This window comes from Cajanus cajan, chromosome 2 (assembly GCF_000230855.2).
Source record: "Cajanus cajan strain Asha chromosome 2, NIPB_CcT2T_4, whole genome shotgun sequence".
Classification (NCBI taxonomy): Eukaryota; Viridiplantae; Streptophyta; class Magnoliopsida; order Fabales; family Fabaceae; genus Cajanus; species Cajanus cajan.
In genome coordinates, this window is record NC_138518.1 from 28,519,333 (window position 1) to 28,539,931 (window position 20,599).

A 20,599-nucleotide genomic window follows, 5' to 3' on the forward strand; every position below is an offset into this window, starting at 1 on the left:
TATACTATTCAGTAAATCGCGTCGTAGCTTGTGAGCACCTTGTGGTGAATGGTATTATGACATCGTATGGTACCTAATTTTGTCACGGGGAGTCAATAAATGTGCCAAATTGTGTCAAAAACAACAATTGCAAAGATGAAGCTTTTCATAGTGATGATATGATAAGAATGATACATGATGCTTTTGGAGGCTCTACTCAATTCAATAACATTAGTGAAGGGGATGATATTTAACCAGGCTTAGGAGAAAACATTCCTCATTAATCAACAAATCAATCCCATCCAACTATGGAGAAGTTTGAATAGCTAATGAAGGATGCAGACGAAAAGCTATATTCTGGGTGCAAGAAATTCAACAAACTTTCTTCTTTACTGCATCTTTACCATATAAAGTGGATGTTCAAATGGACAAATGAGTCTTTTAATTCTTTGCTTGGACTATTAAAGGAAGCATTACCCGAGGGAGAAAAATTACCTCCATATTATGAGACAAAAAAGATAGTTGAGGGATTAGGCTTAAAGTATGAAAAAGTATGAAAAGATCCATCTTTGTCCAAATGATTGTATGCTTTTCAGGAATGAATTCACTGATAAAGATGTTAATGAATGATCAAATGTGAGTTGCTCTCATAGACTATAAATGATTTTCCAGCATATGGTACTTTATTCGGTTGGTGTACTTATGAAAATTTGCATGTCCTTGTTGCAACATACATACTCAATCTAGAAGACTTAAACATGGTAAAAGGTTTTGCTATATGGTCCATTGACGCTTCTTGAGACCAAGGCATAAATTTTGGAACGATGCAAAGTCATTTGGTGGGACTAAAGAATCTCAACCTGCACCTGTCAAACATCAGGGTCTATGGTACTAAATCAAGTTAAAGGCATAAAGTTCACTCTTGGTAGGTTGAGTGAAAGGGTAATTGGGGTAATGAAGAACACATGGATAAAGAAAAGTATTTTCTTCAATTTGCCTTATTGGAAGTATAATTTGGTGCGTCATAACCTTGATGTGATGCACATAGAAAAAATGTGTGTCATAATGTGATTTATACATTGTTGGGACTTGGTAAAAAGTCAAAAGATAACTTGAAAGCTCGGTTGGACTTGAAAGATATGAACATAAGACAAAGCCTATGGCCTCAGCAACGAGCTAACGAGAAGATATCTTTACCCCCTACTTATTTTACAATGTCATTGGAGGAAAAGAAGTTCTTCTTTGAAGTACTTCAAAATGCTAAGTTTCCACATGACTATGCATCTAAAATCTCACATTGCATTCATAAACGAAAAATTTCAGGTTTGAAAACTCATGATTGCCATGTCCTAATGCAAGAACTTCTTCCTCTAACTTTGCGAGGAACAATAGATCAAAAGGTGAGTTCTATTTTGATTGAACTGTGCACATTTTTTTAGTTGCTTTGCAATAAAGTACTCAAAATGGAAGAGTTGAACTTATTGAAGAAAAAATTGCACTAACACTATGTAATATGGAGAAATTTTCCTTCTATCTTATTTTTACAATTATGGTATATTTTGTTATTCACTTGTTAATTGATGCAAAAATTGCATGGCTAGTACATTATTGATGGACGTACCCAATTGAAAGGTAGGAAGAATCACATCAAATAATGTTAGTAGCATACAATTATATTTTAAATTGTAGGCTACTAACATTATTTTATGCCATAGATACTTGTGTACTTTAAAATCATATGTTTGTAATCATGCATGTCCAGAAGGTTCAATAGTAGAAGCTTATCTCGCAAATGAGTTTTTGACATTTTGCTCTTAATATTTAGAGGATGGATATTCAAGGCATTATTGGTCAAGAAAGAGTAAAAATGAGATCGAGCATCAAGGTTAAGGAGTTAGAGCTCGTATCTAATGTCCAAAATGAGCTAAAAGCCCTTGCACAAGATTCAAAGCATTTGATCTAAATAATGGGTATCATTTTTTAACAAAACAATATGAAGAGGGCATGGAGACACAAAATAGTGGTGCCATGGTTGTTTCAAAGACACAGAGTTATGCAAGTACAAGTGATAATGCTCTAAAGTTCGTAGATATCACTTATTATGGCAGATTGAATGATATTGTGGAGTTGAATTACTTTGAAGAATTTAAGGTTGTTTTATTTAGATGTGATTGTGTTGATGTAACTCAAGGTAGAGGAGTCAAGGAAGATGGCTGTCAAGGAAGATGGCTTCAGTTTCACACTTGTGAACTTCTCACACTTAATAAACATAGGTGATCGGGAACGTCATGAACCTTTTGTATTTGCAGGCCAAGCTCAACAAGTAATATTTGTTCAAGATCCTTATGATCAACAATGGTCTATTCCTAGGAAAACAAAACATCGAGAAATTTTTGACATGGGGCATAAAAAGAGTATAATGTTTGAGTTATCAATGCATAATGATGTTGATGACTTGGCTTTTGTTGAAAAAAATTGTGACTTAGAACATGATAATATGATTGGGTAAGAAATGGAGTTGATGGGACAATACTTGAAATAGGTGTACATCCTAACCTTCAAATGAGGTTGAAGACAAAAATAAAGGAAGGAGTGATAGTGAATCTGATAGTGATTCTGAATAATATAGGTATTACTATCATTATATATTTGTTATATTTTTGTCCTTATATATTAATGTTATCATTTATTTTTTATTTAATCCATTCTTTAATTGATTATATGTTATTTAACATATAGTTATCTTAATTTTTTATAGGTCACATCTAATTGGAAAATAACTTTGGTTGTTGCAACATTCATTTTGGCAAGTTATAAACAATAAAGGCAAGTTCATCATGCTACCTTTTTGGCAAGTTATATACATATCAATTTTGATATATACTAACTTTGTTCTTGTAAAACAAATATGGTCTATTATTTTTCATTTACATGGAATACATTTTTATATCATAATACCTAAAAAAACAATCTTATACTTGTAGATAGACATTGTTATGAAGTGGAGCCTTATATAGAGCAATTAATGAACACCCTAAATTGTTGTGAACCCAAGTCAAATGAATTGAAAAAATCAAATAGCATTGATGTTGAGCAAAATGATGAATCAGGTGAAATTATTGTAATGAATAATTGTTTTATAATATTGATTTTCTTTAGTTAAGTCATGACATTTAAATACTTTTATTTTAGGTTCTTTAGAGGAAAGGAAGGTTCGTGGGCCTACTTTATTAAAAGATATATGGAATATGGCTCACGAGAAGACAACTGATGTCCAATTCAATAACTGTATCCAAGCCATAGAAAAAGGAGGGTTGAAAGCATGCTAACTTTCCTGGCATTATAGCTAGAAACCCAAAATTAACACCTTTAAACATAAATGACTGGAGAAGTTTTGATCGAGATAAGAAAAAGAAATTGGTGGAGCTTGTGAGAGTATGAAATAACTATTCTCATTAGTTGTTAATCTAATTTTATTTTATTTTATTTTTAACTTGTTTTGTATAATCTTGTAACTACTTGTGTGTTATTTATGTAGAAGAAATTCTCAATCCTCGCACATGGTGAAGATTTTGTAAAAAAATCACTTGGGAAGTGATGGAGCCTTTATAAGGAAAACTCCATGGATTCTTGATCACAACTCCTCCACGGATCCTTGAGAATGGCGCAAGGACTTGAAGCAAAAGTGGAGAAGTAAATGTAGCCTAAGTTGATCCACAAGTCTCGGATAGAAGAGAAAGGATCAACTAGAAGTGGAGAAGGGTTTCTCCTAAGGTGACTTCGGTGAGAGAGTTTCTTCAATGAATGAAAATCTCATAAATGCCAAAGTCAGTCAAATTACACGGACCTAAGAAAATATATAGGTTAAGAAGTGTGTGGGACAAGTTAGGCTTAACCTAAGGTTAAGTTAAACCATGGTATGGTTTAGCTAACCTTAGGCGCCAAAATTTGAATGTTTAAATTCAAATTTTGGTGCCAAGACCGGTCACCCCATGTGCTACTTAATTTGCATGTGATTTAGCATGCATTTAAGAGTAATTTCGGTCACCCCATGTGCATGAGTGTACATGGCCGAAATGCTCTCTAAATGTAATGCTAATTACATGTAAATTGAGATGCACATGACAACCTAATTAAACCTAAATTCAAATTACAATGAAATGAAATTCCTAAACTACTTGGCCAAAATACAAGGCCCAAAAACACAATACAAGACCAATGGGCCTAAACCTAATCTACATGGGCTTGAGTTAAAGCCCAACTAAAAAGTACTATGGGATTCTCTTGAGCACTAACCCATTCTTCATGCATCCTCTTGGGCATAGGCCTAGTAGTTGGGCCCTTGGCCCATGGGCCTCCATCAGGAAGAAATGGAAAGATTACAAATGTGAAATAAGGTGTACGTACATGACAAGGTATAAGATTAGAGATGCCTTAATAAAAAGTAGACGAACTTGTATACCAAGGGACCAATGGACTAGTCTTGTCTCTTATTGGCTTTCTGATAAAGGAAAGGTAACAACTTTAGAAGAGACCAACACATAGTTAGATTATTTCTCTTTATTTTTTATAAATATATTATATGGTTATTGTGTGTTTTAATAACAGAAGTCTAACCAAGCAAGTAGAAATAATAGGACAGTGCAAAAGATGCCTCACACTAGAGGATCCAAAAGCATTGGAACCTTAATGGCTGAAAAGGTATTTATGGATAAATTACAAATTATAATATTGTTACATTATAAATAACATTTGTCTTGAGAATTTATTTGACATCAACTTAATCCTATTAGGCCATAGATGGGATAGAGCCTACATGGATAGAAATCTTTATATTAACTCATAAGAAATATAAAGATAGAAGACCATTGGATGAGGTGTTTGCAAAAATAATGGTTATATTTTTTAAGCAATTTTTATACTTGTTATATATTATATATGACATTTGAATTATTTTGAATATTTTTATATTGATTTTGAGTATGCAATGACTTCAAACTTTCTTACATAGGATGTGATGTAAGAAAAATTGAAAAATGGTGAAACATCTAATGAAAAACCAATTGGTAGTGTTTCTTGGGAAGGAGATGTGTATTCCCGATTATTGGGGGTTGAAAGAAGTGGCTATGTTCATGGCTTAGGACTTGGTCCAACACCTTATTTGTTGTGGGGTTCTAAATCTTCCATAGGAAGTACTTTTGCTGATAATATATCTAATGAGGTAGTACAAAGATTAGAGCAAGAGGTGATGATGTTAAAGGAAAACATGATGAAGAGATGAATTTGATGAAACAAAATCAAGATACGTTACTTTCAGAACTATCTTTCATTAGAAAATTTATGTATAAACATTTTCTAACAGACCTATCTATGCCTCAAAAGTTCAATGGAAGCTCATTTGGATAGGTATGATTCAAATGCTTTTATACATTTTTTTTTCAAATTATGATTGTAAAAGACAATTTTACTTTCTTATGTCTTAATTAGGTCTTTGGTACTAATATCGGCCAATAAAAAGCACCATAAATGCCACACATGTCCTTTGGTACTTGTGGTAATTTGTTAATGCTTTTTGTACTTGTACCTATAAATACTCTTTGTGAGGTGTACATTTTAACACTTCTTTTGCTTTTTGGATTTGTAGAATCACAATTAACTAAAAAATCTATTGCAACTGTGAAAATAAGTTTGGCCCATGTCTTCTTATTTTACAAATGCTATTTTTTCTAAAAGAGGTTTAAGTTACTTTTGTAAAAGCATGAGTAACATGAACAATAAACTCATGGATATAGGCTCTTAATTACACTTAAGGCAATATGATAGCAACTTGTATAATTAAATGACTTTTAATAGTGTGTTTACAAATATAAATCATCTACTTGTTGATTTCTTGTAATGGCTCAACGCTCAACCTTTTTATTTGGATTTGCAGAATAATAATCAACTAAAATTCCAACCGTTATAGTGAAAATAGGTTTTAAAAAAATCTCGTTGCTTTTCTTTGGAGTATTCAATTTTTTTTGTATAATAATTTGATTTATTATAATATGTAGAGGTTAACAAAAAAAAAAATATGGTTCAAGCTAATGGCCTCACTTCCTTGCTCAAGCTTCTTAGAAAAGATAATGATGAAACTGTTCCCATATTAGCAGTAGAGGCAATTGTCAATCTGTCCATGAATGGTGATTATTTATTAGACATTGTGTTAAGTAAATTAGTTCAATTTATCTATTTTCTAAGTTCATTATTGTAATGCCATGGAAATAGCGAGCTATTTGATAGATATACTTTATAATATATATATGTATGTATGTAAGTATGTATATGTTGTCTATATGGATTTGGATTGGATTATGGAGGTGTGGGTTTGAAATGTACTTATCTTTGTGCATGTTGTATAATTATGTGGTTTTGATTAGTTGTTTGGACATAGTAGTGATTTTGTAGTATGAGATGAGAGGTTTATATAGGCATGTGTATCATGAATGTGGTGAATGATGCATTGTACACCATTCTACTGAATTGGTACTAAGAGGAATGAAGACTGATCACCTTCCTTCTCATCTTAGTTAAGTGAAGTATTATGACATGCAACTCATTATTCCAAGCATATGTATCTAAAAGTGATGTTTGTTTGTGTGTTGATACATGTTGCATTTCATATGGTGGTGAGTTGTGAGTATTGCATGGAAAGGAATAGGATGGGTAGGAGATTGAAGAATAGGAACATAAGATAAATTTGGTCTTTCTAAATGAATTTGAGGTTGTTTTAGAGCTTAGGGAGTTGAAATACTTCAAGTAATAGAATATTTGAGGTGAATAGGTGCTAAGGGTGAAATTTGGAAATTTTGGAAAATGGCTATATATAGGGACTTAGGACCAAAGGGTCTCATTTGTCACACAGAGACAATTTCTAGAGAGAGGAAGTAGAGAGAGAGGCTCTGGTCCAGAGGGAAGCTGAGGACACATTTGGGAAGTTTATCAAGCTAGGATCAATCTTCACAACTGGAGTTTCAAGAGATTTGGCCTCTAAAGCCTTGAAAAGGGGGATTAAAGTTTGAGTTGGGATTTGAGGGTTTTGTTCAAACCTTGCATTTCTGAAGTTTCTAAGGTAAGGGTAGTACTTATAAGACTTAATCTGGTGTGTATGGGTTTGAAATATCACATTGATTCCATGATTTATGCATGATTAAGAATGGATTGAGGGGAAAGGGTTTTGGTTGGAGTTTCTTCATGATTTCCACGAATTAGTGGTTAAGACTTGATTTCATTGCTAAATATGTTGTTTTTGGATAGTATTTATGCTTTGTAATGATTTGAACTCGTGTAATTTGAATTGGATTCATGTTAGAAAGAAATTTTCGAGGTTTTCAAGGGTTTCTAGTAGTAATGCGCCGAGCGCAGTTCTTGGCGTCGAACATGAATTCATCAGGGACCACCATTGCCAAATCACGCCGGGCGCGAGGTTAGTCGCGCCGAGCGCAATTTGAAATGGGAATCCCTAGGTGAATCACGCCGGGCGTGGGGAGAACCGTGTCGGGCGAACTATCAGATGTCGTCCTTGTGTTTTTGTTACTGATATTGCACCGGGCGTGATCTGAGCACGCCGAGCGTGGACACTCATTGGGAGTCTCTGTTTGGAATTGAGCTGGGTGCTGAGACCTTTGTAGCTCTCTGTTTGAGTTTTGCACTGGGCGGGATATTAGTGCGCCGGGCGTGAGTATGTTTGATAGACTATGGCCAAGGCCAAGGAATCCAAGAGGTGATATCATAAAAGAACCAAGAGGAATGGGATGATCTTCAAGACCTTTTCATATGTTTTGTACATAGTTTCTTTTGTATAGGTTATTTTTTGCCTTTGTATTTGTAAGGCACTTTATTTCCCTTTTTAGTAGCTATTTTATAGGGTAGGTTACTTGGACACTTTGACTCCATTTAACCTAACCTAGAAATACATTCTTTTCTTAGTTTTCTAGTAGGAGTGGCATTAGCAAATTAGAGAGTGTCCTTAGTAAGCTAGAGAGTGCTCCTAGCAATTTAGCCAAAGGTGGTCCTAAGCTAAATTTTTCATATTGGACTCATTTTACTCCTAATTTTTCATAGATTTGATTTAGCTAGGTTCCATTCCCATTGAATGAACCTAACTAAACCAAATTAACCATTTTCAAATCAAAAGGAGTAAATTAATTCCAAGAAGCCGCCCACCTTAGAAGTGTGTTCACACATGTGTTCACACTTGTGTGAACACTTGTGTTCACACTTGGACGAAATTCATGGAGTTTCTTAAGCTTGGAAGCTTGAAGCACAAGCTTCTCCTTGGCTAGCTTACCAAGCAAGCCAAGTGAGAAGCTTGCTCTCCAAGCCTCTTGACCTTGGACGGTTTATCTAGACTCAACCATGGTTCCTAGTGAACCATGGTCAAGACTAGCTTGCTCTCTAAGTTTCCTACTCGTATAAACTTGTAATTCTTTGATTGTAAAACACTTTTGACCAATTTGAGAAATGAAATCTGAATTTTCTCTCTAAATCAAGAGTCACAAAAACCGAAGAGAACTTTCTCTCCTAAGTTCTCTCCAAAGGTGCTTCAACCTTACCTTGGTTCCTTAAGCTTCTACCTCAAGCTAAGGAGTAACCGAGCCACTTCAAGGCTTCTTCTCCATTGAAGAACACTTCAAGGAGCTTCAAAGAGTCATTGGAGTCTTAACCTCAATAGCATTCACGGTCCTAAGCATGGAGCAAGTGAAGGAATCATCAATCTCCTCACCTAGTTCCATCATTTTTGGTATCTAGAGCCTAGTGCTCTTGAGGTTTTTGTTTCTAACTTTTTGTTCTTGAATCCGTGTTGTATCTTCCTCCTTTTACATGTCTCTTTGTGTTGCTGCATGGATCTAGTTTTAATAAATATGTTGATGGATCCTTATGTCACATATGAAGTAATTGATTCATAGTTTTGCTTGTTCCTTATTCTTGAATCAATTTGTGTTGTGCGCCTAGGTTCATGTACTTGTGCTTTTAATTTTTGTTTGAGTCTTCTCCATTCCTATAACATGAGTCCGTGATTGGACATTGATAATGTTTAGTGTATATTTTGTTTTTGAATCATATGTTTTGTCTAGAGTCATGTGTAGTCCTTTGAATGTCATTGATTCCTAGACTAGCTTGTTTGACCTAATTTTTTGCTTTGTGTTTTTGTGTCCGAAAATTATTGAATATTTTCTTGATAAATCTGTACCTTACTATATGAGCTTTTGATTTACATGTTTGAGTTCCTAATTTGCTATTAGTTCTAGCAAATTTCCTAGAGTTAGGTTTCCTTTATGTCATATTAAAAGTTTTGTCAAGAAAAGTTCATAAACACTCTCCTATTAGGTTTCCTTGTGTCTTGTGTTGTGGCTGAAACTTATTGAAATTTTTTGGACCTTAAAACAGAACCAAAACAGAGGTGTGAGTGTCCTAATTGCTTGAGAAAAACAAAGAAACAAAGTGCTTAAAAATTTGACCTAAAAAAATACTACAAAATAGTGAAGCACTAGTGAAAACATACTTGTGAACACCTCTTGTTTTGTGTCATAATTTTGCTGCAGTTTTTCTATATTGAAACCGAGACATATAAGTGCTTAAAAGGCATTGAAACTCCTGAACATACAAAGAAAAATAAGTGAAAAATAATTTGCAAAAGAAAAAGAAAGAAAATAGCAAAAGAAAAGCCAAAGGAGTGAAAATTTGAGAAAATATTGCTCTCGGTTTTGATCTATTTTGTGTTGGTCCAGCCACATATTGTGTCTTCTTTTTGTTCATAATCTTAGCTTTTAATTTTGTAATCCATTCTAGTGCCTTTCCTAGGTTACTCTTGTGTGTACTAGCTTCCAAATTTGCCTTAATTTTTGCTTGTCAATTTGTGGAACTCTTTCTAGTCTTGTCTCATTTTCTTCTACCACTTGGTGTAGCCATTCTAAATTGTTCTTTTTCAGTTTTTAGCACTAATATTCAGTCTTGAAGGTGGTTGAGTGCTTCTTAAAAGGTGTAGGAGGCCAAGGCAAAGGACATCCACTTGGAGGCTTTGGTGGTTGCTTAGGGAGTTTGTTCTCTCTTGGTGGCTAGGCTCTTGAAAACACCTAGAAGTGACCAAAGTCAAGGTTGCTTCTAAGAGAGGAGTGAAACACCTTGTGAGGCTGCAACTTGGTGGCTGAATTGGAGCAAGAAGGAAGAAAGCTAGTTGTGAAATTTTTTTTGTGAAAATTAGTGACAAATTTTAGTGACGGAATTTTTTGGTTTCTAAAACTTGTTTTCCTTACAAAATCCGTCTCTAAATTTGTTTCTAGATTAGTGGCTAATTTGTTTTCCTTGAAATTAAGTGCAGCCACTAATTTCATTTGAAAGTGAATTTACATTGCATTTGGAGTGTAAATTTGCATTTCATTTGAAGTAAATTTGAATTTCATTTTCCTTGTAATTTTTTGTCTTCTAAATTTTTGTACAAGGCCTTTATTAAGGAGTGTCTTGGAGTGCCTTTGGTGTATCTCCATCTCTCCTTAAGAATTTTCATAGTAATTTTCGTGTAGTACTTGTGAGAGTGGTCCTTGAAGGTCTTTGGTGCCTTTCAAGCTCTCACTTAGGTTTAATTGCTTTCAACGTCTAGTTTAAGTTTTCAAGCAATTTATGTTTTAAGCAATTTATGTTTTCAGTCATTTAAGTTTTCAAGCAATTTAAGTTTTCTTGCTTTTTATGTTTTCAAGCATCTTATAAATTGTACACATAGGCACTTGCTTGTTATTTTTCCTTTAAGAAAAGTTCTTTGTGAAAATTGTTTTGTGCAAGACAAAAGTACAAGGGGGTTTAGAGATTTTTACTTGAAGAGGCTTGGTTATTAAGTGGCTCTGTAGTAGCTCACCTCCCTCCAAAGTTCAATTTGTACTCTTAGACCTCTAAGTGCCAAGTCTAAAGCACTCCAAAACCTTATTTTCATAAAAACTATTTTTGTGTGAAAAATATCTCTTGAATTAAAATGTCTCAAAATTCCTCCAATAGTGAAAGTGATGGCTCTCCAAAAAGTCTTTCTTATATCACTAAAGAGCTCAAATCACTTAAACTATGGAAAAAGCAAGAATCCATTGAAAGAGAGAAGGAAAGAATTGAAAGAGAATGACATCTTGCTTATCTTGAGGAAGAGTTGAGAATTTTAAAGCAAGAGGAAGAAAAATTGAAAGAAGATATGAGAAAACATAGGAAAAAGAGTAGGAGTTCACATTCACAATACACATCTCCTAATGAAAGCCTTAATGTAGGTAACCATTATCAACCTCCCCCAAGAAGAACTATTAAAACTAGGGAATCCAAGGTGGATCTCCCTCAATTTTTTGGGAAGGATGATGTGGAGGCCTACCTTGATTGGGAGATGAAGGTAGAACAACTCTTTGCTTGCCATAGGGTAAGTGAAGAAAGAAAAGTCCCTCTTGCAACCCTTAGCTTTCAAGGGCATGCAATGTATTGGTGGACCTCTTTGGAAAGAGAAAGACGTCTCCACAATGATCCACCTATCCAATATTGGAATGATCTTAGGAGTGCATTGCGGAGGAGACACATTCCCTCTTACTATGGTAGGGAGCTTATGAATAAGCTCCAAAGGCTTCAACAAAGAGATATGTCTGTAGAACTCTATAGACAACAAATGGAGCTTTTAATGATGAGGGCATGCATAAGAGAAGAGGAAGCCACTACAGTAGCCAGATTCTTAAGTGGTCTTAACTTAGAGATTAGAGACCAAGTGGAGCTACTACCCTACAGGGACCTAAATGACTTGGTCCAACTTTGTGTAAGGGTAGAACAACAAATGTTGAGAAAATCTTCTAAAAGAGAAAGCTCCCACTCTAGATCTCTTAGGAAAGACTACTTGGAGGAAGAAAAACCTTTTGAAAAGAAAATTATTTCAGAACCCTCCAACGAATTGGCTAAAAGGAAAGAGAAAAATAAAGATAAGGATAGAGATCTCATCACTCCACACACTAGCACAAAGACTAGTGATATTAAATGTTTCAAGTGTCTAGGGAGAGGTCACATTGCTTCTCAATGTCCTACAAAGAAAGTTATGATCTTAAGGGGGCATGACACTTATAGTAGTCAAGAAGAGACTACTACCTCCTCTTCTAGTGAGAGTGAGGTTGAAACAAAGCTTCAGAGGTCCAAAGTGGAGACAATTTATCCTTATGAAGGAGAGCTCCTAATGCTTAGGAGAATCCTTCATAATCAACCTAGTGGTACCCTATCACAACGAGAGAACATCTTTCATACAAGATGTAATGTTTTAAATAATGCTTGTTCTCTCATTGTTGATAGTGGTTCATGGTGCAACTGTTGTAGCACCAGGTTGGTTAAAAAGTTGAGTCTAATTACTATGCCACATCCTCAACCTTATCATTTGCAATGGCTTAATAAGGATGGTGACATAGTAGTTAACCAACAAGTGAAGGTCAAGTTTTCCATTGGGAAGTATGAGGACCAAGTTTTATGTGATATAGTACCAATGAAAGCTTGTCATATTTTGTTAGGAAGACCATGGCAATTTGAAAAGAAAACAGTACATGATGGTCTTACTAATGAAATTACCTTCACTCATAAGGAAAAGAAATTTGTGTTTTATCCTCTCTCACCTCAACAAGTGGCTGAGGATCAAACACAAATGAAAATAAAAAGAAAAAGTGAGAAAGTAGGGAAGAGAAAAGAGGAAGAAATATCCTCTAAGGGAGTTATGTCTAAAGAGAATTACTTTGTCAATAAAGAACCTATGAAAACTATTCTCTTTATTCATAAAGACCTTAACTCTTACCCTCACGCTGCCACTAGTCTTGAAGAAAAGATTCACAAATCCATTATTTTTAAAGAAAAAGAATCTCAACTTCAAGATTTTGTGAAGGAGAAGTGGACTTCTTTTAGTTCTACTTCTCATGCTACTTCCTTGGTGGTGCCCAAGGTAGATAGTCTTCCTACCTTAGTTGTGTCAATAATGCACCCAATTTATGGAATATATTATTTGTTGGATATAACATCTGAACCTTCAAGGTTCCTTGTGACAAATTCTTTTTATAACTATCCAACAAATAATATAATCCAAAATTGTTTAGGGAATTTCTTAGTAGTATTTTCCTTATTTTTTAAGAAAAGCCTAGCTTACCACATAGGGTACTTTAGGCAAGATATTTTAGTTTTTAGGATTAAGTCTTTAGTGTGCTATAGTTTTAGCTTTAGCACATTTTTAGGATTTAGAAATATACCTAGTCTATGTTTAGGAGAAGATCCTATTCATTATATTAGTAGGTCTAGTATCATAGATTTCTTTAGGTTTCATGAAAGGATTCCTTCTAGGATATTCCTTTCACATTTATTTGTTGAAAATATCACTTCTGATGAATTTCATTATATATTTGTAGGTATGGCCAATAATCATGAGGACCCTCGAGATTTGAGGTCAAATCCTTTTCAAGAGGGAGGGGATGATAGACTATGGCCAAGGCCAAGGAATCCAAGAGGTGATATCATAAAAGAACCAAGAGGAATGGGATGATCTTCAAGACCTTTTCATATGTTTTGTACATAGTTTCTTTTGTATAGGTTATTTTTTGCCTTTGTATTTGTAAGGCACTTTATTTCCCTTTTTAGTAGCTATTTTATAGGGTAGGTTACTTGGACACTTTGACTCCATTTAACCTAACCTAGAAATACATTCTTTTCTTAGTTTTCTAGTAGGAGTGGCATTAGCAAATTAGAGAGTGTCCTTAGTAAGCTAGAGAGTGCTCCTAGCAATTTAGCCAAAGGTGGTCCTAGGCTAAATTTTTCATATTGGACTCATTTTACTCCTAATTTTTCATAGATTTGATTTAGCTAGGTTCCATTCCCATTGAATGAACCTAACTAAACCAAATTAACCATTTTCAAATCAAAAGGAGTAAATTAATTCCAAGAAGCCGCCCACCTTAGAAGTGTGTTCACACATGTGTTCACACTTGTGTGAACACTTGTGTTCACACTTGGACGAAATTCATGGAGTTTCTTAAGCTTGGAAGCTTGAAGCACAAGCTTCTCCTTGGCTAGCTTACCAAGCAAGCCAAGTGAGAAGCTTGCTCTCCAAGCCTCTTGACCTTGGACGGTTTATCTAGACTCAACCATGGTTCCTAGTGAACCATGGTCAAGACTAGCTTGCTCTCTAAGTTTCCTACTCCTATAAACTTGTAATTCTTTGATTGTAAAACACTTTTGACCAATTTGAGAAATGAAATCTGAATTTTCTCTCTAAATCAAGAGTCACAAAAACCGAAGAGAACTTTCTCTCCTAAGTTCTCTCCAAAGGTGCTTCAACCTTACCTTGGTTCCTTAAGCTTCTACCTCAAGCTAAGGAGTAACTGAGCCACTTCAAGGCTTCTTCTCCATTGAAGAACACTTCAAGGAGCTTCAAAGAGTCATTGGAGTCTTAACCTCAATAGCATTCACGGTCCTAAGCATGGAGCAAGTGAAGGAATCATCAATCTCCTCACCTAGTTCCATCAATGTTGGTCTTTAAGTCTTCATGAAAGTTGTAGCCTTGGATGTTAGCTTTCCAATGGCGTTATAATCACCCAAAAAGGAGGTCTAGAACTCCAGATATGACTGTTTTAGTGAACAGGGGTCAAGCTGCTAGCATTGGTTATAGCTGTTGCGGTTTTTAGAATTTTTAACAAAGTAGATGATGGAATTAAGACTTGATGTCTTGATAAGAGTTGTAGGAAATCTTATTAGCTTTCATATGAGATAAAGATGAGCATGATAGGAGTAGTATAACTCTTGATATGCTATTTTATGTGAAGATTGCCATTTCACAAATAGTGATTTGGTTAAATTGATAGTTGTTTTGGGTGTTTAATTATTTATGTTGTTATTGTTGAGATTCATGGAGTGGTGAATCAACTCAAACTTGGAGAATGAAGGTTTTGATGATAAAAAAATGTGGATTATGAGAATCAAAGTTGACCAAGAACATCAACAAGTCAAAAACAAAGTCAAGAAGAAAATATGGTTATTATGATGTGTAATAGGGATAACTCATAAGTTGTATTGTTTTGTTTAGCTTATTTTGCATGTGTGTGCTTTGTGCATGAGTCAATCTTTATCTAATCTGACTAAGAGTGAGTATGATGATGAGTTAGATACTTGAAAAGTTATTTTGAGATATAAAACAGAGTTTTTGAAAACTGACTCAAAATAATCGATTATCATTAAATATAATTGATTATTCTAGCAACAGGTGAAAAGGATGCCTTGCTGTAATAATCGATTATTTGTGAAATAATTGATTATCCCAGGAATCACTCTCTGGAATAATCGATTATCCTGCAACATAATTGATTAAGCTGTTCTTGGTTGATTTCCAGAAATCATGAAGAACAAAATAATCGATTATCCTTTAAAATAATCGATTATCTGGTTCTAAAAATGTTATAAATAGTTTTCACACTTTGAAACTTCAGAACAGAGAATGAGTTAACAATCAAAAAGAGAAAAACATTATTGTGAAGTCTTTGTGACCTTCTTGAAGTGTTTTCTTTGTGAAACCAAGAAGTAAAACGTTTTTTTGAAATGCTTTGAAAAAGATCATCATCATCATCACATTCTTGGAAGAGAAAGATTGATATTTGCTTCTTAATTCACAGTCTGATTTGTTCAGCTTCCAGGTGAATTCGTTCCTTTAATTCTTTGTGAATAATTGTAAATCTTGAGTAGGTGTCTCAAGTGGTAAGGAATTCTTGTAGTGGGTTTCTACAAGAGGTGTTTTCTTGGGGTCAAGAAAGTGGTTATCTTGAATGTAGGAGTATATGCATGTGTGGTATGCTGGTAAAAATTCTTTATTAAGATAGTGGAACAAATCTTGATCAGGTTATGATTGAGGACTGGATGTAGGTCACATGTGGAGTGGCTGAACCAGGATAAAAGACTTGTGCAATCTTCCCTTACCCTTATCTTTTACTTTGAGTAATATCTTGGGTGTGTGTTAAAGGGAATAATCTTGATTAACATGTTTGTATGCACAACATTGCTTTAAACTGAATCAAAGAGTTTCATTATTGATTGTCCTTAACTTTGAACTTTATCAAAGATTAATCAAGAAAGCATACAGGACTCATTTTCATTAGCAAGTGTTTTAAGGAACTTCTTTGAAAATTCATATTAGAAAAGTTTGAATTGAAATAAAGATCCTAAGAACTCTGAAATTTTTTAAAGTGTCATAGAATCCAATTCACCCCCCTCTTGGATTGAGCCATTCTTTTCTAACAGTTATATTAAGTAATTTGGCATGGTTATGGAAAAGTTTGTATGTAATTATGGAATATGTTATGTGTGTTTGGTTTGGAAAGCTAAATAGGACTTAGAGGAGTAAGGTTATGGTATGGATTGGGAGATCTCTTGGCGAGATCAAGATATAATCTTTGGAAAATATGGAATTTGGGAGTCCCATGGTGAGGATTCCAATATGAAACTTTTCCAAAGATTATATAATAAACCACTTCAGATGTTAGGTGTATTTTGAAGTACTCCTCTAAGTATTCTATTTGCTACCGGTATGAGGGCAAGGCCGAGTCATATCGATGGATGAAGTGGTCGCGATCACCAGTGTTACGTGACGACGTAACCCAACTGTATATTTTCCATGACAGGTGATGAGATTCCACTTGGAATTCTCATGAACACTTCAAGCTTCTCGGAAAACCTTGGAAGAACTTCAAGGCACAAGACTCCAATGAAGCTTCAATGTGACCTAGGCTTGCATAAAGCTAAGTCCGAAGAAGAGTGAGGGTCTTAGCTCTACAAAGAGAAACTCTCAAGTAGGGTAGATTCTAGGAGTAATGGCTTCGGAGGAGGTGAGTTCAAAGAGAGAAAACTCATCAAATATATCCAAAATGAGTACAAGTTTCGGTCATAAGGATTGTATAAGGAAAAATTAGGTCAAAGTAACCATGGGTTAGCCTAAGGTTAAGTGAAACCATGGTAGGTTTCACTTAACCTTAGGTGCCCAAAATTTGAATTCAAAATTCAAATTCTGGAGCCTAAACCCGGATCACCCATGTGCAATGCATTTGGAATGTCATTAGGCTTCCATTTGAGTTGCATTTCGGATCACACCATGTGCATGTGTTGCACATGGCCGAAATGCACACCAAATGTGAATCTAATTACATTCTAATACAACTACACATGCAACCTAAATAACCCTAAATTCAAATGAACATGAAATTAAATTCCTAAACTACTTGGCCAAAATACAAGGCCCAAAAATGCAATTCAAGCCCAAAGGCTCATACCTATACTAACATGTTATTTACAAAACACACAATGTGGCCCATGTGAAGCTTGACTTGGACCTTCCAAGCCTACCAGGCCCATTGGGCCTTGACTGGCCCAAGCCTTCATGTCTAGCCCATTCCTCTTGGCTCTTTCAATGTGTCACCCCTTGCCTTCCTAGGCATGATTCCATCATCCCCTCCCTCTTGAAAAGGATTTGTCCTCAAATCACGAAGATCCATATGATAGGAATCAACACCTACATGCACAAAATACCATGTATTAGAGGTGATAGGTTTATCTGAAGCAAATGGATGGTGTATCCTAAAAGGAAACCTAAGAGGAATTCTTACATCTATCTAACAAAATTAAATTTCCTAAAAGCGAAAATAGATTCTTCTTCTAAGGACAACCTAGAAGGAAATCCGAAAAATGTAATAACACTAAGACTAATACAATGGAAAGAATGATTTGTAAAAACTACAACTTCTTGCCTAAAGTATCCTAAATGATGTTCTAGGCATGCTCTCAAAAACACTACAAAAAGAAAACTTCCTAAAGAATTTTGAATCATATTGTTTATTAGATACTTGTCAAAAGATAATGTTTTGTGAAATCTTGAAAACTCATATAAACTATTTTGGTCTTGAAAGGAAGGATGTGATGGGTTCCTCCTTCCATGGTTGATGTAGAGTATGAAGGGGAAGACCTTGCCCTTGATCTAGGTTCAACAAGGAAGACAAAAAGGGAAGTTTAGGATGGAGAAAAGGAAGATGGCCGTGAGGTCTAGGTGGTTGGGCGGAAGCTTTTTAGGTGATGGTGTTTGGTGATTTAGGTTGGCTCACTCCAAGGTAGGTGGAGGCCACTCTAGGTATCACTCTCCAAGGGTGGAGAATGAAGGTAGGCTAGCCGAAGCAACCCTAGGGACTAAGGATAGGATTTGAGGCAAAGAAATGCTCTCTCAAATTCATATAATCCAAAGTATTTACAAGTGGTGGGGTGTTGGGTATTTATAGGAGGGGAGGCATCTAGGGTTGCATTTGGAGCAATGCATGGCCGAAATTCACAAGGCAAATGCACTCCAAATGCAATGCCAAATGAACCCTAGATGCTACTTGGTGGCCAAGGATGGAATCTAAGGGGTTAGATTGGCTACAACTAGGTGCATGATAAGTCCATGCAACCTTTGCCCTCCACTTGGGCCTAAGCCTTTCTAACACCAAAAATAGATCCAAAAACCACCAAAATAGGCGTCACCTCCTAATGGAATACCCTAGCCCAAAATAAAAACCCTAATCATCTAAAGCACCCCATAATACAAGGGTAAAATAGGAAATACAAAGAAAATAAATCTTATGACTAAAATACCCCAAAATACAAGGGTAAAATTGGAATAAACCAAATAAATCCTACACTACTCAAAATTAGTCATAGCATTGGACCATGTGATGGGTTTCACATGAAGTACCATGGATGGTCCTCCATCATACCCTCCTTCTTGAGAAGGATTTGACCACAAATCTTCAAGTTCGTCCATTCCATTGATCCTTCAAAAGAAGTGAAACCACAATTAGGGGAGTAAAATATTAAAACTTAACTATGCAATCCTTAAGTACATAATTTGTTGAATGAAGGTGCTTAGGGCAAAAGGGAAGAGCCAAAGAGGCATCACCATTTAAAATTTATTGACCTATGCAATTCATTCACCAAATCATCTAACTTAGGATTGGGTGCCTTTTATTCAATGATGGCTTTTAAAAAGGTGCTCATCCTCCATTGCCATCTTTCTTTGGCACCAAAGAAAAGAGGATGGCACAAGGGTTAAGGTTCACTTGAACCTAGCCCTTTTTCTTCAAAGGAAAAATTCTTTTTTTCTTTTCTTTTCTTTTTGTTTTTGTTTTTGCTTTTCTCTTCATCATCTTTCTTAGCCTTTAGTTTGAGTTGGTCCTCATTCACTTGAGAGGGTGATAGAGGACACCACACAAACTTCTTACCTAAGTGTTGGAAACTTATTTTATTGGTGAGGCCATCATGGATTATGTGCTTGTCAAATTGCCATGGCCTTCCAAGCAAGACATGACTAACCTCTAATGGCACTATGTCACACAAAACATTTTCTTTATAGTTGCCAATAGAGATTGGTATGCTTGCTTGTTGGTTAACTACAACACCTCTATCCTCATTGATCCATTGCATTTTGTAAGGTTTAGGATGAGGTTTTGTAGTCAAGGCTAACTTATCAACCAATCTAGTACTACAACAATTTGAAGTAGACCCACTATCTACAATGAGAGAACAAGTATTTTCTAGAATTTTGCATTTTGTTTGAAACAAGTTCTCTCTTTGAGATTGTTCAATGTCACTAGGTTGATTGTTAAGAAGCCTTCTAACCAATAGTAAGTCTCCTTCACAAGGTAAAATTTCTTCCTCGGAGTCTATGGCTTCTTCTCCACTAGAGGAAGATGAAGTAGCTTCATCAAGGCTACTATAGTGATCTTGGGCTTTTAAAACCATGGTTTTCTTTGTAGGACATTGAGAAGCAATATGTCCTCTTCCAAGACACTTAAAGCACTTGATTTCACTTGACTTAGACTCTTTGGAAGGTGCTTTAAAAGATGAATTTTCTTTTTCTTTTCCTTTTTCTTTTTCTTCTTTGGGATAAGGTAGGGAAGAGTGGCCCTCCTTCTTAAAACTCTTGGAATAAGAGGGAGTGGAGTCTTTTCGAAAAGGTTTTCTTGTAAGTTGATGCTCCACTCTTGAGCAAAGTTGAACAAGTTCATTCAAATCCCTATAAGGTAGAAGTTCAACTTTGTCTCTTATCTCAAGATTAAGACCACTTTGAAATCTAGAGATTGTGGTCCTCTCTTCCTCCCTAATCCCAGCCCTCATCATTAGCAACTCCATAGATTGCCTATATTCTTCCACACTAGAGGACCCTTGTTTCAATCTTTGAAGCTTATCCATAAGCTCTCGGTCATAGTATGGAGGAATATGCCTCCTTCTTAAGGCACTACGGAGCTCATTCCAATATTGGATTGGGGGCTCATGATTTATTCTCCTTTCTTTTTCTAAGGAGGTCCACCAATACATAGCATGCCCTTGGAAGCTAAGGGTTGCTAAAGAAACCTTCCTATCTTCACTTATTCCATGGCAAGAGAAAAGTTGCTCAACTTTCATTTCCCAATCTAAATAATTTTCAACATTATCCTTGCCATGAAATGGGGGAAGATTGATGTTAGGTTCCCTATTGGAGGACTCCCTATTTCTATGATGTCTTGGGGGCCTTTGATAGTAATCATCATTGTGATGACTACTA

The 20,599-nt window shown here is 35.4% G+C and overlaps 1 protein-coding gene across 2 annotated transcripts; it reads left to right on the forward strand.

The window, feature by feature from the left end:
• Nucleotides 1-2,812: 2,812 nt before the first annotated feature.
• Nucleotides 2,813-16,467, forward strand: LOC145954218 (uncharacterized). 2 transcript variants are annotated; one of them, XM_083068087.1, is made up of 3 exons: nt 2,813-3,089; nt 3,172-3,414; nt 3,518-16,467. In XM_083068087.1, the coding sequence occupies exon 3, from the start codon at nt 11,192-11,194 to the stop codon at nt 13,535-13,537; it is 2,346 nt and encodes a 781-aa protein (XP_082924213.1). In that variant the 5' UTR covers nt 2,813-3,089; nt 3,172-3,414; nt 3,518-11,191; the 3' UTR covers nt 13,538-16,467. The 2 variants fall into 2 exon arrangements, with proteins under 2 accessions (XP_082924213.1, XP_082924212.1); XM_083068086.1 differs by having other exon boundaries at nt 3,172-16,467.
• The last annotated feature ends 4,132 nt before the right edge of the window (nt 16,468-20,599 follow it).